This window comes from Bombina bombina, chromosome 1 (assembly GCF_027579735.1).
Source record: "Bombina bombina isolate aBomBom1 chromosome 1, aBomBom1.pri, whole genome shotgun sequence".
NCBI lineage: Eukaryota > Metazoa > Chordata > Amphibia > Anura > Bombinatoridae > Bombina > Bombina bombina.
In genome coordinates this window covers 1,334,785,986-1,334,809,329 of record NC_069499.1, presented here as the reverse complement: position 1 = coordinate 1,334,809,329, position 23,344 = coordinate 1,334,785,986, and the positions used below count along the sequence as shown (strand labels likewise).

Below are 23,344 nucleotides of genomic sequence, written 5' to 3'. Positions count from 1 at the left end.
TGGACCGGACACACCGTTGGAGAAAGTAATTTATCAGGTAAACATAAATTCTGTTTTTTTCAGGAAACCTATGTTGCGACATAAGGACTATCTCACTGGGCTAGCAAGCAGGAAGGCCAGAGTTCACATCTACCTTCGGGTACTGGTTATAAACTTGAAGGCCTGACTTGTCCTTCGGACGGAGTGTGCTCCTCTTCACTGGGAGTGTTTTTCTCTGTTGGGTTAACAGTGGTGGCGGGATGATTTTTTCATTTGATCCCTATTTTGATCATACTATGGCTTCATGTCTTCTGGACATGTACGCTGTTCTTATCTGTGCCCTTCCCTTATAAGGGGATAGTTTGTCTTCCTTATGAGCTGGGGTTCCTCGCCCTGGAGGGTCTTTTGTCCTGCCCGGTGTGTTGGAGGTTGGATCAGGTGGCTTATCTCTGTAAGGGGCAGCATATGCTGCTCTGTGGGCTCTGTTCCACCTGTTGGAATTTGATCTCTCTACGCAGAGACTGTCTAACCGTTGTGGCAGGTCTTCCTATCGATCTATTGCACTTTTCTCTGTTCCAGGTCCTAGGGGGTTCTCTTTGGGAGTGCCTTATTTTGGAGGAGCGGATTGGGTTGGCACCCGAGCTTTGTTGGGGTGGTTGAGTTCTCCCTTTTTTGCTTTCCATTCCCTGGGGTCTTGTGGTTGGTCTTTCTGTCCCCCCTTTCTATCCGACACGTCTTTTGCTTGGGCTGGTCTGGTGTTGAAACAGTATCTGAGATCTGTTGCTCTGCTAAATTAGTCCTCGGAACATTCGAGGTACGGTAAGTCTCTTGATGTTTCTCCTTTCTCCATGTTCAGGATTTGTGGGAAGGACTGGCCACTCTTAGCCTGCAACGTTATCCGCTGGTTAGAGGATACTTGGCAATCTGAAGGATACTATCTTCAGCTGGTTTCTGCTTGCCCTGCAAGTATTTAAGTTTCAGAGTCATACTAATGCACTGTGGCTACTCTGCACTGTAGCAAACCGAGGGTTGCAAGTCGATCCCGGCGAGGTCTATTCAGCCTTCCTCCTTTCGAGGTTGATATGATGAGCAGTGCCTTGAGTCCCTTAAGGGGGATTAGCCGCGCTTTACAAGTACATTCATGTTTTCTTTGTGTCTTTCCTTCTCTGTGGAAGATTACGGTAGCTTGTTCCCTTTCATTAGTAAGGGGCGTGTTTGGAGACCGACTGCTGGGTGACGGTGTCTCCTGGAGGCTGTTGACTCAGTCGAGTCTAGTTTCTGTGGTCTCTAGCAAGGCTTGTGGACTATCTGCGAGTCAGTGTCCTTGGGTCTTTTCCTCTTTTTCAAGGTTTTTCTCAGCTTCGGACGAAGCAGGATTTTGTTGGGTAGGGGTTTTTCAAGCCTGGCACCCTCCCATTTTTGCATTCAGTGTCCTCTATAGCTTGGGTATTGTTTTCCCAAAAGTAATGAATGCAGCTGTGGACTCTTTCCATTTATGAAGAAAAACATAAATTATGCTTACCTGATAATTTTTTCTTTTCTTCAGATGGAAAGAGTCCACAGCTTCTCGCCCATGTTTTTATGCGGGCGGCCGTAATTGTTGTTCTTCTGGCACCTTTTCATCCTGATATTTCTTCTATTGTTCCTTGGCAGAATGACTGGGGGATGAGGGGAGTGGGAGGAGTATTTAAGCCTTTGACTGGGGTGTCTTTGCCTCCTCCTGGTGGTCAGGTTCTGAATTCCCAAAAGTAATGAATGCAGCTGTGGACTCTTTCCATCTGAAGGAAAAGGTATGCTTTTAAACAAACGACACCAAGTGATTGAAGCAAATTTGACAATAGAAGTAAATAGAAAAGTTGTTATAAAATTGCATTTTCTAACTGAATCTTGAAAGAAAGGTATCTTTTTGTGCTGCTGTTGACTTCTAGCAGTTGCAGTAGCTACTACTTACTCTTATGTTAAAGGAATAGTAATGGCAGAATTAAGTTTAACGTTTCAGATAGAGCATACAATTTTAAACAACTTTCCAATTTATCTCTACATACTTTGTTCTCCTGATATCCTTTATTGAAGGTAGTTTCAAAGTAGCTCAGGAGTGTGCATGTGTCTTTGATACTCAGCTAGTGTTTGCTACAATGAACGTTCATGAGACTGACTAGAATTACTCTTCAATAAAGGATACCAAGAGAATAAAATCAATTTTGATAAAAGGGAAATGGAATGTTGTATAATAGACATGTTCAGTTATATACACATATATACATGCACATTATTGGTTCCTCAACCCTAAAGCATGCTATGGGTGTATGCACTGCAGTATGTTGGGTGCAAGCGTGCAGCCTCGGACGTATAGGTTTCAGGGCATGCTTACATAAACACCCTGCAATGTGAGGCAGAAGGCAAGAAGGTAGGTGAAATTTGTTATAGCATTTTTATTATCTGATAAATAGTAACATTTGATCTTTTAGAGGGTTAAGCAGAAGGTGATTTAGATGTAAAGATCTCTCTAAAAGCTTGAAAAAAAAACCCAGATTATCAGTTAAAGGGACAGTCTAGTCCAAAACAAACTTTCATTATTCAGATAGGGCATGTCATTTTAAACAATTTTCAAATTTACATCTATCACCAATTTTGCTTTGTACTCTTGGTATTCTTAGTTGAAAGCTAAACATAGGAGGTTCATACGCTAATTTCTAAGCCCTTTAAGGCCGCCTCTCATCTCAGAGCATTTTGACAGTTTTTCACCACTAGAGGATGTTAGTTCATGTGTTTCATATAGATAACACTGTGCTCACGCACGTGGAGTTACTAGGAGCCAGCACTGATTGGATAAATTGCAAGTCTGTCAAAAGCACTGAAATAAGGGGCAGTTTGTAGAGGCTTAGATACAAGATAATCAGAGGTAAAAAGTGTATTAAAGTGACACTGAACCCATGCAATTTTAAGCAACTTTCTAATTTGCTCCTATTATCAAGTTTTCTTCGTTCTCTTGCTATCTTTATTTGAAAAAGAAGGCATCTAAGCTATAGTTATTTGTTCAGAACACTGGACAGCACTTGTTTATTGGTGGGTGAATGTATCCACCAATCAGCAAGAACAACCCAGTTTGTTCACCAAAAATGGGCCGGCATCTAAACTTTCTTGCATTTTAAATAAAGATACCCAGAGAATGAAGAAACTTTTGATAATAGGAGTAAATTAGAAAGTTGCTTAAAATTGCATGCTCTATCTGAATCACGAAAGAAATTTGGGTACAGGGTCAATTTGTCTACAACGGAACAAGAAATCGTGAGATTTCAGTTATGGGATCGGGTCAGGGGGGCGTTCCTATGACTCAAGGCACGCCCTCCATACCGTGATCAGATCCAGGAAGCGCCGTTGGCTTCAGGACAGCCAAACGGCTAGGGCGTTTTATTCCGTAGCGCAGTTAGGAAGAAAAAAAACCCAATAACAGCTTTAAAAGGTTAATATAACTGTGTTGGCTATGCAAAACTGGGGAATGGGTAATAAAAGGATTATCTATCTTTTAAAACAATTAATATTCTGGTGTAGACTGTCCCTTTTTAAAATGAGCATTTTATTGGTTAATTTGATGCAACTAAAATCCATAACCGTGGTGTAATTTTCCCAAGGATAATTTTAAAATATTTTGTTAATTTCTACAATAATAGCATCAACTCTTTCACAGCTGAGTTGCTTGTCTTTAGGATACTTGATGCAATCCCAGTTTGAATAGTTGTTTTTCAAGCTTCTTTTAATTGAGCATGTTATTCTTGCAATACTGACCGTGTAATGCAGATGGCTTAAACAAATAAGTAAAAATCCTAATGAACACAGCACGGGAGATTGATGGAAACCTTCAATTACTGCCAGCGATTCTCTGTGGTTTCTGAGGGTAACTTTACCTATGTGTTTAACCCATTTGCATTTAAAAATATAGAGATCCAGGGTCAATAGTGCAAAAATACATGCTCTACCACACTATAGCATGTACATTTTGTACTAGAACATCCCTTTAAGTAAACGCACAACTAAAACGTGTTTTGAATCCAAATTTATACAAAAAAATAGTAATTTTTTTATGAAGCATAAATTATGTGGGAAGTCTAGAAACCCTAGTTGCAATAATATATATCTTTGCAGAAATGTCACTTCATATATCCATACTGGCTAAACTAAGTCTTCATTTGTTTTTTGTTTTTTAAAGAAAATAAATCTTAAATGGAGATAGTTTGTTGGCAGTTAAATAAGAGTGTTTCACTATAAATTACAATGAATATGTATGCAGATATTTTACAGTGCTTAAAGGCTTGTACTTTGCATGTGTAAAAGTTTAATTTTATCCTTTAATCAGCAGACCACTGAATCTTTCTTTTACACACTTTTTTTTTTTCCCAAGGAGACCATCTGAGACCAAGGCCAGATAATAGTTAACCACCACTCCAGTTTGTGTTTTTATGAAGTATTGACCTCTCCATTTCTCTCTCTCTCTCTCTCTCTCTCTCTCTATTTCCAGATGCTCCAACCACAGTTCAAATCACAGACAACCCAAGAAATTTTAACTCAGTTGTTCCAGATCATTCCAGGTCAGAATCCCTATAAGCTGCAGGATCCCACAACATGTCTCCGCTGCGCTGTGGTTGGCAACTCTGGCAACCTTCGTGGTTCTGGATATGGGAAGGACATTGATAGTCATGATTTTATCATGAGGTAGGAGTATCTGGTGAGCATCTATGAGATTGTGAGAGCAATGAATGACGGATGTGTGATGTTTGGCACCATGTGTATTTCTGGACCATGCATTTGATCTTTACGAGAAAAAAAAAAGGATGCTAGTACCGAAGGAATTGGCTATATTTTTGAGATATCTCCTTTTTGGCAATGCTAGCTCTCGGCTTATAAATATGTGCTTTTAAAGAATCTTGGGACAGGTCTGTTGGACTTTGGAGTTTCTTCAAACCAGATAAGTGTCACCAAAAGAAGATTGAGGGAGAGTTAGCATTAGGTTCAGAGTGAAGGAAACACCTCTGAGATATCAGATTGGTAGCCTGTCTTTTTGACTTGACTCATATGTAAAACTTATCATTTAATAACACTTTCAGAAATGGGATTAGGGACAGTTTAGTCAAAATTAAACTTTCATGATTTAGATAGGTCATTCAATTTTAAACAACTTTTCAACTTTTATCATAGAATTATGCTTTGTTTCTCTTGTTAAGTGTATTCAGTCCACGGGTCATCCATTACTTATGGGATATATTCCCTTCCCAACAGGAAGTTGCAAGAGGATCACCCAAGCAGAGCTGCTATATAGCTCCTCCCCTCACATGTCATATCCAGTCATTCTCTTGCAACCCTCAACATAGGAAGGTCGTGAGAGGAGTGTGGAGTTTTTATATTTAATTATTTCTTCAATCAAAAGTTTATTTTTAAATGGCACCGGAGTGTGCTGTTTTTTCTCTCAGGCAGTATTTAGAAGAAGAATCTGCCTGCGTTTTTCTATGATCTTAGCAGAAGTAACTAAGATCCACTGGCTGTTCTCGCACATTCTGAGGAGTGGTGTAACTTCAGAAAGGGAATAGCATGTGGGGTTTTCCTGCAAATAAGGTATGTGCAGTAAAATATTTTTCTAAGGAATGGAATTGACTAAGAAAATACTGCTGATACCGATGTAATGTAAGTACAGCCTTAAATGCAGTAGTAGCGACTGGTATCAGGCTGATGAATGTATGTGCAGTAAAGTAATTTTCTAAGGAATGGAATTTGACTAAGAAAATGCTGTTAATACTGAAGTAATGTATGAGCCTTAACTGCAGTAGAAGCGACTGGTAGCAGGCTTATCTATAACAATACATAACTTTTAAAATTGATGTTTTTAAAACGTTTACTGGCATGTTAATCGTTTTTTTGTGAGGTACATTGGTGATAAAACTTATTGGGGCATGATTTTTTCCACATGGCTGTCGTATATTTCTGCATAGAAACAGTTAACTGAGGGTTTTCTACTGTTATAATATGAGTGGGAGGGGCCTATTTTAGCGCTTTTTTTGCGCAGTAAAAATTCAGTCAGTCTTCCTGCTTCTTCCTCCATGATCCAGGACGTCTCTAGAGAGCTCAGAGGATTTCAAAAATCATTTTGAGGGAGGTAATCAGTCACAGCAGACCTGTGACAATGTGTTTGACTGTTTTAAAAACGTTAATTCTTATACTGATTATCCGTTTTGGGTATTAAGGGGTTAATCATCCATTTGCTAGTTGGTGAAATGCTCTGCTAACTTAATACATTTACTGTGAAAATTTGGTTGCTATAACTGATTTGGTTCATTGTTATTTCAACTGTGACAGTTTTTTGTGCTTCTTAAAGGCGCAGTAGCGTTTTTTATATTGCTTGTAAATTTATTTGAAAGTATTTTCCAAGCTTGCTAGTCTCATTGCTAGTCTGTTTAAACATGTCTGACACAGATGAATCTGTTTGTTCACTATGTTTGAAGGCCAATGTGGAACCTCATAGAAAGATGTGTACTAAATGCATTGATTTCACTTTAAATAATAAAGGTCAGTCTTTATCTGTAAAGGAATTATCACCAGACAACGAGGGGGAAGTTATGCAGACTAACTCCCCTCACGTGTCAGTACCTTCGCCTCCCGCCCAGGAGGTGCGTGATATTGTGGCGCCAAATACATCAGAGAGGCCCATACAAATCACTTTACAAGACATGGCTAATGTTATGACAGAAGTATTATCTAAACTGCCAGAATTAAGAGGCAAGCGCGATAGCTCTGGGATAAGGACAGAGCGCACTGATGATGTGAGAGCCATGTCCGATACTGCGTCACAATTTGCAGAACATGAGGACGGAGAGCTTTTTTCTGTGGGTGACGGATCTGATCCAGGGAGACCGGATTCAGAGATCTCTAATTTTAAATTTAAGCTTGAGAACCTCCGTGTATTGCTAGGGGAGGTTTTAGCGGCTCTGAATGACTGTAATACAGTTGCAATTCCAGAGAAATTATGTAGGCTGGATAGATACTATGCGGTGCCGTTGTGTACTGACGTTTTTCCTATACCTAAAAGGCTTACAGAGATTATTGGCAAGGAGTGGGATAGACCCGGTGTGCCCTTTTCCCCTCCTCCTATATTTAGAAAAATGTTTCCAATAGACACCACCACACGAGACTTATGGCAGACAGTCCCTAAGGTGGAGGGAGCAGTTTCTACTTTAGCTAAGCGTACCACTATCCCGGTGGAGGATAGTTGTGCTTTTTCGGATCCAATGGATAAAAAATTAGAAGGTTACCTTAAGAAAATGTTTGTTCAACAAGGTTTTATCTTACAGCCCCTTGCATGCATTGCGCCTGTCACTGCTGCTGCGGCATTCTGGTTTGAGTCTCTGGAAGAGGCCATTCGCACAGTTCCATTGGATGAGATTATGGACAAGCTTAAAGCACTTAAGCTAGCTAACGCATTTATTTCTGATGCCGTTGTACATTTAACCAAACTAACGGCTAAGAACTCCGGATTCGCCATCCAGGCGCGTAGAGCGCTATGGCTTAAATCTTGGTCAGCTGACGTGACTTCTAAATCCAAATTACTTAATATTCCTTTCAAAGGGCAGACCTTATTCGGGCCCAGATTGAAAGAAATGATTGCTGACATTACTGGAGGTAATGGTCATACTCTTCCTCAGGACAGGGCCAAATCAAAGGCCAAACAGTCTAATTTTCGTGCCTTTCGAAACTTCAAGGCAGGAGCAGCATCAACTTCCTCCGCCCCTAAACAGGAAGGAACTGTTGCTCGTTACAAACAGGGCTGGAAAACTAACCATTCCTGGAACAAGGGCAAGCAGGCCAGAAAGCCTACTACTGCCCCTAAGACAGCATGAAGAGAGGGCCCCCTATCCGGAAACGGATCTAGTGGGGGGCAGACTTTCTCTCTTCGCCCAGGCTTGGGCAAGAGATGTCCAGGATCCCTGGGCGTTGGAGATTATATCTCAGGGATACCTTCTGGACTTCAAAGCTTCTCCTCCACAAGGGAGATTTCATCTTTCAAGGTTATCAGCAAACCAAATAAAAAAAGAGGCTTTTCTTTCTGTACAAGACCTCCTAGTAATGGGGGTGATCCACCCAGTTCCGCGGACGGAACAAGGGCAAGGATTTTACTCAAATCTGTTTGTGGTTCCCAAGAAAGAGGGAACCTTCAGACCAATCTTGGACCTAAAAATCTTAAACAAATTCCTAAGAGTTCCATCATTCAAAATGGAAACTATTCGAACCATCCTACCCATGATCCAAGAGGGTCAGTATATGACCACAGTGGACTTAAAGGATGCCTACCTTCACATACCGATTCACAAAGATCATTATCGGTACCTAAGATTTGCCTTTCTAGACAGGCATTACCAGTTTGTAGCTCTTCCCTTCGGGTTAGCTACGGCCCCGAGAATCTTTACAAAGGTTCTGGGCTCACTTCTGGCGGTGCTAAGACCGCGAGGCATAGCGGTTGCTCCGTACCTAGACGACATTCTGATACAAGCGTCAAGTTTTCAAATTGCCAAGTCTCACACAGAGATAGTTCTGGCATTTCTGAGGTTGCATGGGTGGAAGGTGAACGTGGAAAAGAGTTCTCTATTACCACTCACAAGGGTTCCCTTCCTAGGGACTCTTATAGATTCTATAGAGATGAAAATTTACCTGACGGAGTCCAGGTTATCAAAACTGCTAAATGCTTGCCGTGTCCTTCATTCCATTCCACACCCGTCAGTAGCTCAGTGCATGGAAGTAATCGGCTTAATGGTAGCGGCAATGGACATAGTTCCATTTGCGCGCCTACATCTCAGACCGCTGCAATTATGCATGCTAAGTCAGTGGAATGGGGATTACTCAGATTTGTCCCCTCGACTAAATCTGGATCAAGAGACCAGAGATTCTCTTCTCTGGTGGCTTTCTCGGGTCCATTTGTCCAAAGGGATGACCTTTCGCAGGCCAGATTGGACGATTGTAACAACAGATGCCAGCCTTCTAGGTTGGGGCGCAGTCTGGAACTCCCTGAAGGCTCAGGGATCGTGGACTCAGGAGGAGAAACTCCTCCCAATAAATATTCTGGAGTTAAGAGCAATATTCAATGCTCTTCTAGCTTGGCCTCAGTTAGCAACACTGAGGTTCATCAGATTTCAGTCGGACAATATCACGACTGTGGCTTACATCAACCATCAAGGGGGAACCAGGAGTTCCCTAGCGATGTTAGAAGTCTCCAAGATAATTCGCTGGGCAGAGTCTCACTCTTGCCACCTGTCAGCGATTTACATCCCAGGCGTGGAGAACTGGGAGGCGGATTTTCTAAGTCGCCAGACTTTTCATCCGGGGGAGTGGGAACTTCATCCAGAGGTCTTTGCTCAACTGATTCATCGTTGGGGCAAACCAGAACTGGATCTCATGGCGTCTCACCAGAACGCCAAGCTTCCTTGTTACGGATCCAGGTCCAGGGACCCGGGAGCAGTGCTGATAGATGCTCTAGCAGCCCCTTGGGTTTTCAACATGGCTTATGTGTTTCCACCATTTCCGCTACTTCCTCGACTGATTGCCACGATCAAACAGGAGAGAGCATCAGTGATTCTGATAGCGCCTGCATGGCCACGCAGGACCTGGTATGCAGACCTAGTGGACATGTCGTCCTGTCCACCATGGTCTCTGCCTCTGAGGCAGGACCTTCTAATACAGGGTCCTTTCAACCATCCAAATCTAATTTCTCTGAGGCTGACTGCATGGAGATTTGAACGCTTGATCCTATCAAAGCGTGGCTTCTCGGAGTCGGTTATTGATACCTTAATACAGGCTCGGAAACCTGTTACCAGAAAGATTTACCATAAGATATGGCGTAAATATTTATATTGGTGCGAATCCAAGAGTTAATCATGGAGTAAAGTTAGGATTCCTAGGATATTGTCTTTTCTACAAGAGGGTTTAGAAAAGGGCTTATCTGCTAGTTCGTTAAAGGGACAGATTTTTGCTTTATCTATCCTTTTACACAAACGTCTGTCAGAAGTTCCAGACGTTCAGGCTTTTTGTCAGGCTTTGGCTAGGATTAAGCCTGTGTTTAAGACTGTTGCTCCGCCGTGGAGCTTAAACTTAGTTCTTAACGTTCTTCAAGGTGTTCCATTTGAACCCCTTCATTCCATTGATATCAAGCTGTTATCTTGGAAAGTTCTGTTTTTGATGGCTATTTCCTCGGCTCGAAGAGTCTCTGAGTTATCTGCCTTACATTGTGATTCACCTTATCTGATTTTTCATTCAGACAAGGTAGTTCTGCGTACTAAACCTGGGTTCTTACCTAAGGTAGTTTCTAACAGGAATATCAATCAAGAGATTGTTGTTCCATCATTATGTCCTAACCCTTCTTCAAAGAAGGAACGACTTTTGCATAATCTGGACGTAGTCCGTGCCCTGAAGTTCTATTTACAGGCAACTAAAGATTTTCGTCAAACGTCTTCCCTGTTTGTCGTTTATTCTGGTCAGAGAAGAGGTCAAAAAGCTTCGGCTACCTCTCTCTCCTTTTGGCTTCGTAGCATAATACGTTTAGCCTATGAGACTGCTGGACAGCAGCCTCCTGAAAGAATTACAGCTCATTCCACTAGAGCTGTGGCTTCCACCTGGGCCTTTAAGAATGAGGCCTCTGTTGAACAGATTTGCAAGGCTGCGACTTGGTCTTCGCTTCATACCTTTTCAAAATTTTACAAATTTGACTCTCTTCGGAGGCTGTTTTTGGGAGAAAGGTTATACAGGCAGTGGTTCCTTCCGTTTAAAGTTCCTGCCTTGTCCCTCCCATCATCCGCGTACTTTAGCTTTGGTATTGGTATCCCATAAGTAATGGATGACCCGTGGACTGAATACACTTAACAAGAGAAAACATAATTTATGCTTACCTGATAAATTTATTTCTCTTGTAGTGTATTCAGTCCACGGCCCGCCCTGTCTTCTTTGAGGCAGATCTAAATTTTAATTAAAACTCCAGTCACCACTGCAACCTATGGTTTCTCCTTTCTTGTCTTGTTTCGGTCGAATGACTGGATATGACATGTGAGGGGAGGAGCTATATAGCAGCTCTGCTTGGGTGATCCTCTTGCAACTTCCTGTTGGGAAGGGAATATATCCCATAAGTAATGGATGACCCGTGGACTGAATACACTACAAGAGAAATACATTTATCAGGTAAGCATAATTTATGTTTTTCTTGGTATTCTTTGTTGAAAGCTAAGCCTACATAGGCTCATATGCTAATCTAATTTCTAAAGCATTGAAGGCTGCCTCTTTTTACAGCTAGACAGTGCTAGTTCATGTGTGCCTCAGATAAAATTGTACTCACTTCAGTGGAGTTACCGGGGAGTCTGCACTGATTAGCAAAAACATGTCTGTCAAAATAATTGAAATAAGGGGGCAGTCTGCAGAGGCTTAGATACAAGGTAATCAGAGAGGTAAAAAGTTTATTAACATAACAGTGTTGGTTATGCAAATCAAGGGAACGGACAGTAAAGGGATTATCTTTTTTTTTTTTTTTTTTAACAATAAAAATTTGGAGTAGACTGTCCTTTTTAAGTAAAGGCCATCTTTTAGGCGTAAGATTATCCCCTTAATTCTATTCTTGAGCATACATACTGTATATTTGTTAGTAGTTCAATCAGGGAAATAAGCAACAACAACAAAAAAATAAGTATCCACTGTTATGACAAACCTGATTACTAATCTAATCAAATACAGTACATGTCTTCCTGTAGCAGAACAATACACAGTGAAATACAGTCAATGTAATGTAAGGCTTTTATTTAATGTAGAATTGGTTTCTTCATAATTGTGTAGTGAAAAAAAGAATATTTCTTTTAAAGTCCATATCAATCCATACTTTTTTTTTTTTAATTCTTGAAATAGTATGGTATCCATGTCCTGGTTGGGTATATGCCTTGTGTCTTCTTGAAGTTGTTGGAACGCCCAGAAAATGTCCAGTGCCACCCCTTTGTTTAATATATCTCAACTTCTTTTCAAATGATGAAGAGAGGAAAATGCACTTCAAAAAGAGTTGTCTGAACCGCCCTTCCTAAACAAAGTCTTTGATACTGACCAAACTAGTACCTGAATTTAATACTCAAAGCTTCAATATGATTGAACGAGTGAGGCGGAAGTTTGTCTAGGTCTTAGGACAGGGCTCAACAAAGTTCGTTAAAATCTAGGAGCCTGCCCATAAATTTAGGAGCCAGAAACTTTTGCCTAGATAGATAGTGTGGCACACCCATAGGTGTCTTGGGGGACTTTAAACCAGGGTGTTATTTTAAGGTGGGTTTGTCTTGGGAAATGCAATGTGAAAGACTAACCTTTTGAATGCTGCTTCTCAATGGTGTTCTTGACTAAACACAAGTATTCTTCCTCTTAATAGTATCTGTTGCATGGTGAAGCCATAGCCTTCACAATATCTTAAAAAAAAAAGGTCATGTTATTTGTTACTTCTACAATAGGAGGGACATTTTGTAATGTTTTAAAACCTAGAGGTCTTGTTGTAAATATTTTTTTATTTTTTAGAAGATTTAAGTATTTAATATTGTTGGTATTGTTATCCTTGTCCCTAATGTGATTATTATTGCCTTCAGTAGGGTTAGGTTTGGTGATCAGACAATGGGTCTCAACGTGGCTCACAGATCTTTGCATTGGACACTGTTGAGTTGCTTTAGTACAATATACATGGATTTTGCTTTAAGAGAGTTGTTTCGGAATATCTAGGTTTAAAAATTATACGTAATTTATGCATTGGGTGTGTTTAATATTGTATCTAAAGAGAACTTAAGTTTCAAAATAAATGTCCAAATGGATATGCAGAGATTGTTCATATAATGACCATGGGCCAAATGATGGAAATCTCTCTGCTATGGCAAGATTATCTGAGAAGTTTTGTCAGTACAGCAAGGTCCTTCAAACAATTTTAGCTCAAGAGTTGTTTATCTGACTATGTAGGGTTTTGCCTATGAAGGGGGCACACTTACATTACAAATAATGCTCAAAATAAAACCAAAAAGATTTTGAGTAATTTACGTCCATGCTGGCGAGCTTTTGATCATCGGGCACCATGTCTTAAGTTGCAAGAGATTACTGGCTATACCGAAAAGACAGGTTTAGCAGTCAATAGAATAAGCTAGTTAAAAATCTTACCCACACAAGAATCCAGTCCAGCCAAACATTTCTTATAGGACGGTGAGTGTCAGCCCATTTAGTAGTGACCATACCGTACTAAGGGAGCCTACAATCTTCTTTCTCCATCTGTGAATCAGAGCTAAACACTCACTACCTAATGGGTAAATACATAACTGAAGCTTTTAACAATAAATAAGTATAGATGGGAGAGAAGAATATATGTATGAAGTCAAAGCAGGGGTCCGCAACCTTGGCAGCCTAGATGTTTTGGAACTACATTTTCCATGATACTCAGCCAGCCTGAAGTGTGTCTGAGCATCATGGGAAATTTAGTTCCAAAACATCTGGGGTGCCAAGGTTGCTGGCCCCTGAGTTAAAGGGACTGTAAAGTCAAAATTAAACTAATGATTCGGATAGTGCATACAATTTTAATCCGCTTTCCTGTTTACTTCTATTATCAAATTTGCTTTGTTCTCTTGGTATCTTTTGTTAGACTAAATCTAGGTAGGTTAAGGATCAGCAATACTGGGAGTTAGCTGAACACATCTGGTGAGTCAATGACAAGAAGCATATATGTGCAGCCACCAATCAACAACTAGTGCCCAGTTCTGCTGCTGTTATGTGTAATTAGACACACACATATATACATATATATATATATATATATATATATATATATATATATATATATATATATATATATATATATATATATATATATATATAAAATAGTATAATAGATGCTTAAGAACATCCCATTAAAATTGTGATCACATATTAAGCAATATCTACTATTAAAAATCATTTCAAGCATCTTCATGGATTTCAATGATGTTAAATGCTATAGAGCAACTTAAGGAGAGAGAAGAGGGGGTTAAAAAAACATTGCACACATTGCCTGCCTGGCCTCACTCGCCTTTTATTTACAGAGATAACGGCACACATGAAAGCTGTAGTAGCTTGAGTGTGACCTGACCCTTGACCTGCACAAGTTGCACAGCTCAGAGGGAGCAGTGGCTGGGGTCCCCCTAAAAGAATGAGCCCAGTAGCAGTAGGGAACCCTGCAACCCCTGTAGTTACACCACTAATTTAAATTGTCTTAGTGCTAGTGATTTATTTGTAAAATAGAAATAAATTGGAAAGTTGTTTAAAATAACAACATGCTTTGCCTGAATCACAAATGTTTAATTTTGACTTTGCAGTCTCTTAAAGCCGTATATTCCACCATTTCCTACTAAAAAGACATTTGGAGAAACCTCAGCGGACAGCTGGGTGTCTGTTTCAGCTTGAATTCTGTGTGTATGTATGTTTGTATGTGCTTGGGATTTGCGTGTAAACTATGCTGTATGGTTAGAAAATGCAACTACAATGACTGCATGGAGCACTTTCCTTGATTGAATGTGTATCCCTAGCTGTTCCATTGTGTACATATGAATGTATGCGTGTTTGTAGTGAAACATACATTTTAAATGCAGAATCCAAATAAAATGTGAAATCTGTGTCTAGAAATGAAATTACAATTTTCTAGAGTGGGCTGTGTTACATATTATATAATAAGCTTGCATATGTCTGGGTGTATACATTAACATACCTAGATCATTCTCTCATGAATTTTTTATAAAACTTACAATTATTAAAATTGATAAACAATATTTAAAAGCAATGTTTTCTTCATAAATGAAAAGAGTCCACAGCTGCATTCATTACTTTTGGCAGTTCAGAACCTGGCCACCAGGAGGAGGCAAAGACACCCCAGCCAAAGGCTTAAATACTCCTCCCACTTCCCTCATCCCCCAGTCATTCTTTGCCTTTCGTCCCAGGAGGTTGGCAGAGAAGTGTCAGAAATTTACGATTTGTCTCTTATGGAGGGTAGTACTCTTCGGCATGGGACTGGAGTTTTAAGTAATTCTGTCAGCCTCTCAGTGAGAGCTCGGATGAAAGTTAGAGTCTGAGAGTCTTTCTGCGAAACCATCCCGACTCATTTTTAACAGCTCCATAAGCAATCGGCGTTGACGAGTTTCGCTGCCTGCTTTCTTCTCTCAAGTCCATGGCAGAGGCTACTATCTGTCACACTTGAAGGGCCATGTTCCTGTTCCACGGTGTAGATTCCAGGGAGATTGCTTCATTTTACTTTTATCATGATTGATTTGTATTACAAATGTTTTACAGAGAGGCAATCACCTTGCAGGACCAACTAGAGTAATCAGGGTCTCAGTGAGGCTCTTTTTGTTTCTTGGAATCAAGGGTTAATATCTCCTAAGGGGGGGGGTTATATGAACAGGGTTTTTTTTTAAATCATGTTTGTTATGTTATTCAACCTACTTATGTGTAGTGTTACTTAGGCTCATGGTTTTGTGGAACATAACGGCCTATGAAGTGACGCGACCTTTGTGGTTGGGCACGCTTTTTCTGTACTGTACGGCTTACCTTGTGACCGGACGGGGTCACGTTTTTTACTCTCCAGTTCCGCATTCCTGACCGTGTGGCAACTGAGAAATTCTGATCTGCTGGTGTCTGGTGCATAGGAGGTGGTGAGTGCCTCAGCCATTGTGGGTGTAAGGTGCCGTTTAGATTTTTCTTATTTGGTCCATTTTTTGTATTCATATCCCAGTAATTAAGGATTCTGATGTTGAGATTGAAGTGGTCTCTGATTTAGATTCTACTTATTGCAATGAATACGAATCGGCCCAGATGACACATGACAGTTAGTTATGTTCCATATGCCGTGCTAGAGGGCTCAATTCCTCTGGATCGGGGAATCTAGAGACCACTGAGCCATTCGCCTCTGGGGGTGCTGTCCCTTGAGTGGTGAGTTCCCCACCACTTACTGTTGCTACATGTGCAGGTGACTCAGATTATGCTTATCCTTCCCTGGATGGGGGTTTGTTCCCTCTGGAGATTGCGGCACATTTCCATATTCAAATCCTGATGGCGATGGCGCATCTGCAGCTTCCAGTTGTCTGCTTAAGATTATGTTAATGTCCAGTCAACCTGGGCCCCCCAGGCATGGGGTGGTCCTTTAAGCTCTCCGGGGGAGCGACTGTTCCTGTGGCTCCGGTGGAAGTGTGCTGTGCTTTTCGTTATAGACTGGCATGCCTTCATGTTTAGTTACGGCACGTTTTGGCGTTGTTGGATGATCCCACCCTTAATGGATATAGGAGTTCTCAGTCTTCTTCATCGAATAGCTCACAGAATTAAATATAAGGGGATGAAGTAATCTTCTAATAGTCTGGTTATTGAGTATCCTTTCCAATCTGAGCTTGGATGAGCAGGGTTCTGTTAGGCTGGTCCTGCGGGTGTGTCTGTTCCTAGTAGGCAAAAACCTATGGGTTTTTGCCTACTTTCTTTATTTCTTTATTTAATCCGGTTAGGATGACTTTTATTTGATCTTAAAAGCTCATGTTTGGTTTCATATTCCTTCGGGAGTTTTTCTTCTGGAATCGATACTCGCGATTTCTTGATTGCTCTTTTTTATTTCTACGGAAGTTTAGTCCTATGTGTTGTCTGTAGTTTATTTCTCCTTCCCTGGGAGCGAATATTGCGGCCTTGACAGTAATGGCTATGGTTCAGACTGATTGGGTTCAGCTCCTTCTTTCTTGAAGCCTCTTTCAGACACGTGGCGCCTGTTCTGCCTGGCTGGTCCGGTTAGGGCGCTTTGTGATTGCTTTATTATTTGTGTTTTTCTTAGCTTGTTTCTACAAGTGTCAGCTAAGCATTTTGTGAGGACCTGAGGGTCCGTTGGGCATGGGGGACCGGTTCAGTCCTCAGCAGCCTTTGAGCTGGTCGTTTGGGACTCTGAGTTCTAGTGCGTCACACTCCGTTGGTTCCTATATCATCGGGATTTGAGTGTTTCCTTCCCCGCGTGGGTTTAAGATTTGGAGGTTTTAGGGCCTCATTGCTGCCGTTATGGGCGGTTTTGTCCGTCTAGGGCTATTGGAATTGTCCTTTTGGACTTGTTCCTTTTTGAGGACTCTTCCTTCGGGTCGAGATCTCTGGACTTTGTCCGTTTCTTCTTAGAGGTTGACCTTGCGTTTTTTTCCTACTCTGAGGGTTAGTCATTCCTTATTAGGAATGATAGGATATGTGGTCTCCTTATCCTGGCTTAGTCTAGGGGCTGTTACCGGGGTTTGGGATGCTATGCATTCTTTTTCCTTGGATGTAGTCCTCTGGTTTTGTACTCTGAGGAGATTATGGAGACTAGCTTTTGTTACCTTGTTCTTCGGGTGACTTCGTCCCCAATGTTTCTCCTTGGTCCTGGAAGTTTGGGGTACGCCTGTTGGGCTTAGATTCATAGCGGCTCTGTCTTGCCCTAGCTCCTTTGGAGTCGGACCTTTTGTAAGGGGTAATCTCTTCCCTTTGGGTTAGGATTTATGTTCCGTTTTACAGATTATTTTTATCCCTTGTGTAGTCTGTTTTTTTTTTTTCTTCGGACCGGGTATGGTGTTCCCTGGGGTATTGTTTCTCTAAACAATTCTGGGGCTCTGGCTTTCGTTTGTCTGGATCTTTTTAGGCCTAAGCCAGCTGGTCTGATTAGTGGTTAGCCCCCCATCGTTTCGCTAGCTGGATCCTGCTGTGGTGCGGGTATTTTTTTTTTTTTTTTTTTTTTTCATGGCCTTATCTGGTATTTTTCTTGATTTATAGATCTTTTGGCTGGTTTGGGAGCTCCAGTTCTTCATGGAACATAGGCTATAACTTATGGTCTCGCCAGTTTAGCTGCTAGCAGCTTGGCCAGGAGTGCTGTGTACTTAGGCTCATTATGGCCTGCCTTGTTCTTGAAAGTTATGTACTTCCCTTCTTGGGGAGTTTCCTTTTCGTATTCATCAGTGGCGCCTGGATGGTTTTCAAATTAGGGCTTTGGCCTTGTGAGTGTGTGCTCTGTTTGTCTGTGCCCTTCCCTTGGGGGGGGGTTATTTTGTTTTTCCTAAAGAGGAGGGGTTTTCCTCTCTTTGGAGGTTGGTGGTCCTGTCCTGTGGGCAGGTGGTTTATCCTGTAAAGATTGTTCTTGGATTTTTCTGTTCCATCTGTGGTTGCAGTCTCCAGGTTAGAGCATAGGGCTCTTCTGCCTTTTTAGGTCTATCTCTATGGGTTCTCCTTGGGAGTACCTGTTGTAGGTGCTGTATTGAGACTGACATATAGTGTTGGGCTAGATTTCATAGGGCTTTTCTGCCTTGTTTCTGCCTATCTCTATGGGGTCCTCCTTGGGAGTACCTGTTTGTGGGTACTTTTGGATGGCACCCTGTTGGGGTGACTGAGGCCATCCCATTACGCCCTTTTTCTCTGGGGGCTGGGGTCCTTTCTGTTCCCCTGTCCTTCAGACCTGCCTGTTGCTTGGGCTGGTCCGGTTTTCTGTGTGCCCGCTACTTGGTGGATGTTAGCAGTCCGTCGGTTGGTGTTGGTTATCGATCTTCGGCTGCCTTTTACTTGTCTGCAAGTATTTTATTTTCGGAATCATCCTGGTATGACTGCAGCGTGTTGTGTTCAGAGGTTGTTTTCTGGGTTTGATGCACGTGTTGACTGGGAATATTTCGATATTCCGAGTTCCTGGCGATTTGGGACTCCGGTTTCAGTTGTTTTTTCGTGGCGGTTGCTCTGGTTTTTTCTGAGAACTTTTCTTCTCTGTTCGGATTCCCGGTCTCAACCTTGTGTTCCTGTTCAGTTTGGGGTCTGGGCGTTGCCTTCCCTTGTTTTCAGGATCCCTTAGGGTCTCTGTGAGCTTGGCTCGCTTTTTGGGGTTTTCTATTTTTTTATTTGGATCTTCTTGCACCCTGTTTAGGGTCTTCCAAGAATCCTCGTTTGTTCCTCCATGTCCTCTCCCCTTTGGGAGTTTTCAGTTGTCATTCCCCTTTCTCTTGTAAGGGGGTAAGGTTGTGGACTAACCTTGGGGCGATGGGTCTCCTGGAGGTGTGTTGGCTCAGTTGAGGCGGTTTCTAGCAAGGCTGTGGTCTATCTGCGAGTCAGTGTCCTTGGGGCCTTTTCCTTTTCAAATGTTTTCTTGGCTTCGGACGAAGCGGGATTTTTGTTGGGTTGGGGTTTTTCAGGCCTGGTACCCTCCCGTTTTTGCATTCAGTGTCCCCTATAGCTTGGGTATTGTTTTCCCAAAAGTAATGAATGCAGCTGTGGACTCTTTCCATTTATGAAGAAAAACATAAATTATGCTTACCTGATAATTTTCTTTTCTTCAGATGGAAAGATTCCACAGCTCCCCGCCGTGTTTTTTTTTGTTTTGTTTTGGGGGTTTTTCTTTGTGGGGCGGCCGTGATTTTTGTACTTCTGGCACCTTTTCACCCTGATATTTCTTCTACTGTTCCTTGTTCCTCGGCAGAATGACTGGGGGATGAGGGAAGTGGAAGGAGTAGTTAAGCCTTTGGCTGGGGGTGTCTTTGCCGCCTCCTGGTGGCCAGGTTCTAAATTCCCAAAAGTAATGAATGCAGCTGTGGACTCTTTCCATCTGAAGAAAAGAAAATTATCAGGTAAGTATAATTTGTTTTTACTAGCACTAAAGTCCTTTCTTTCATGGTGGTGAGAATCCACGAGCCTTGACATGTGGGTTTGAATTCCTGCCACTAGGAGGAGATAAAGATATGTGTGTGTGTATATATATGTATGTATATATATATATATATATATATATATATATATATATATATATATATATATATATATATATATATATATATATATATATATATATATATATATATATACCAAACACCAAGAGCTTTTTAACTTTCCCACCTCCCTGTATATCTCAGTTTATTGTATAGCTGAGAAGAGAAAAGATAAGACAGGAAAGGAAAATCGGGTTATGAAGAGGTGCAAATAAAAAAAACTGCTGCCAAAACGCACAAAGTTTAACTGGACTCTCACCACCATGAAAGAAAGGAATTTATCACGTAAAAATACATTGTTTTCTATCATAAGGTGGTGAGTCCAAGGGCCTTGACATGTGGACACTGAGGCCTGAAGGATGTTTCTGCCAAAAGCTGCCCCCAAATAGGCAAAAACATAAAAATTATAAAATTTAGTACATGTATGTAATGAAGACCAAGTTTCTGCCTTGCAAATATGTTCAACAGAAGCCTTTTTATAAAGGCCAGGAATAAGAAACTGATCTAGTGGAATGGGCTGTAATATGTTTAGGGGCAACTTCCCTGCCACCAAGTAAGATTTGTGAGTCACCTGTTTTAACCAGGAAGCTAGGGTAACAGTTGTAGCCTTTTGTCCCCTATGAGGACCTAAAAAATGGACAAATACATTTGAACGTTGTCTGAAATCTTTTGTAGCTTGTAAATGAAATTTTAAAGCTCTAACAACATCTAGACCATGCAAATGTCTCTCTTAAGAGTTGTTAGGATTTAGACATATGAAAGGAATTATAATTCCCTAATTTATGTTCTCAGATGACACTACTTTAGAAAGAAAGCGATATTGTGTTCTCAATACAGCCTTATCCTGGTGAAACATAAGGTAGGGAAATTCACACAAGAGAGCCGACAGTTCAGAAACTCTCCTTGCTGAGGATATTGAAACAATACCTTCCCTAACCGAAACTTCAGATCTATATCATGCATGGGGTCAAAAAAGAGCAGATTGTAAGGCAGAGAGGAACAAATTTAAAGTCCACAGAGGGGAAACTGTTCAAACTTTAGAATTAGGCCTGTAATCAAACCAAAGTCCTGAACATCTGAAAGCCTTGCTATTTTCCTGTGATATAAAACAGGGCTAAAATCTGACCCTCTTAAAGAACATGCCGATAAACCTTATCTACGCCCTACGCCAAAGACTGCCAACGAAAACCATTACTTTCACACCATGAAAGAAAAAATTTCCAAGTCTTATGATAAATTTTCCTAGTGACAGGCTTCCTAGCCTGAATAAGAGTACCTACCACAGTGTCAGAAAAACCTCTTTGCTTCAAAATCAGGCATTCAATTTCCCCGCCCCCAAATTTAGAGTTTGTAGATCTTGATAAAATATAGGACTTTGAGACAAAAGATCCTGATGCTGCAGAATAATCTAAGGTGGGAAACTGGATATTTAAATTAGATCTGCATACCAAGTCCTGCGGCGCCAGGCTGGAGCTATCAGAATGACTGAGGCACGCTCCTGTCTGATCCGAGCTATGGTTCTTGGTGGTAGAACAAATGGAGGGAAAATGTAGGCTAGGCTAGAGTTCTTCTTTTGGATCTCCTGGATCTGGCACAATATCTGGGAAGTTTCTAATTGAGATTGGAAGCCATCCGGTCTATTTCTGGAAAGCTTTACCTTAAGACGATCTGATAGAAAATCTCCTGATTGAGAGACCACTCTCTCGGATGTAAAGATTGGTGACTGAGGTAGTTGGCTTCCCAGTTGTTGACTCCTGGAATGTTAATCGCTGTTAAGGTACATAGATTGCGTTCTGTCCATGATAAAATTTGAGCTACCTCTTTCATTGCTAAGAAACTTCGACTCTGACTGAAAAAGAATATATTTTTCTCTTTGCAGCACTGGCCATGACTGGAGAGCCCGAAAAATTGCACGAAGTTTCAAGATGTTTATCAGAAACATCTCCTCCTGCGCTCTCTGAATTCCTCTAACCACGCCACAACTTAAAAGACTAGCATCTGTGGCCTCCATCAACAGAAAGATTAGTCTCACCGTGGCAGTTTACTTTAAAAACAACTTTTTTTCCATATTGGATAAAAACTGCATACTTGTGAAGATGTGAAAACAGGATAGCACTGAAAAGCAGTCTGAGACTCTCTTAGCTTCCTGTTGCTGGATTTCACTAGTCATCAGTGTCCCCCGACAAGCAGTTGTTACCTAAGCCTTGCAAACACTGTTTAACAGAAGGAGGTGTTCATGGAGACGGATCAAGGATGACGTCATCAAGCGGGGCTGAAGGCTGGGATCGCGACAGTATAGGTTGGCGTTTAGGAAGACCACACTAAGAGATAGCGACCGGTTCGCTGGGCGAGTTCCCCACTTTGAATGTGGTTGTATCTCATAATTTTTGTCCCGATTACCTAGATCCTCAGAGGTACAGGATTGATGGATATATATATATAACTGCACTCACTGGATTTAGATACAGGATTAAATATTTATTGATTTATTGTGGTAACGTTTCGGGGTTCGCAGACCCCTTCCTCAGACCAGACATATATAAAAACAATGAGAATAAATAATTAATAAATAAATAAAATCCTACAGCATTGAATTGATACACTGTTTGAAAGGTATATGTATGTACATATTATTATCTCTAAGGGATGATATATGGTTTCTTTCTTTATTTGTGATCTCTAATAGTCAGAGAGGATAGTGTTTAAGGAATTATTTTAGATGGTCTTTATATTGGCATATTTGATGGTGGATGATAATTCATTATACATATTTTTATATATATATATATATATATATATATATTTATCATTACAAAGGATATAAATTCATCAAGTTTTGTAGGTGTATACCTGTTTGTGCATGTGCACACACATATACATAGATATATTGGAATCTATACACAAAGGAATCAAGCAAATGTGTATTTTGAGCGAAGGGGACAAAATTTTCAAGATAATTATTGTAGAATATTTTGACCATTAAAGATTTATTGTTGTACCAAGAATGCAGCTATATCTATATCTTTGTTTAGACCCTTAGGAGTCATAGTACCCAGTTTATGTATCCACTGGGTCTCCCTACGTCTGAGATGTAGTTTTCTACTAATTCCATCTGGTGGTTCTTTGATGTGTTCAAGCACTATACCCCTCAGACTTATTGGATCTCGGTTATGTTTTAGACGAAAATGGTTGGATACACTATGTTTTTTGAAGCGGTTCTCTATGTTTCTAATATGTTCCAACATTCTTGTCTTGTACAGCCTAGTTGTGCGGCCTACATATTGGAGCTTGCATTCACACTCTACCAGATATACTACATGGTCTGTCTTACAGTTGGTGATTGTTTCAATTTCACAGACATTTTCATTAGAGGTTGAGAACACATTTTGTTGGCTTATTCCTACTGTAATAGGAAATTTAAAAAAAAACCTATTATGTCAAATTTACCCGATTTTTGAAAGCAGCCTGCTATAACAGTGTTGCGCATCTGCGCATGCGCCTTTACGAAATACACTAGAACTACAGAACGAGATACGCTACACTAGAACTACAAAACGTAGTGACATAAATAATATACGTCACACGTT

The 23,344-nt window shown here is 40.9% G+C and overlaps 1 protein-coding gene across 1 annotated transcript in view; it reads left to right on the top strand.

The window, feature by feature from the left end:
- Positions 1 to 23,344, top strand: part of ST3GAL2 (ST3 beta-galactoside alpha-2,3-sialyltransferase 2) — a 177,901-nt gene that overhangs the window by 117,744 nt on the left and 36,813 nt on the right. The window contains exon 3 of the mRNA XM_053702237.1: positions 4,496 to 4,689. Coding sequence (XP_053558212.1) covers positions 4,496 to 4,689 — 194 coding nt within the window. The remainder of the gene's footprint in view (positions 1 to 4,495; positions 4,690 to 23,344) is intronic.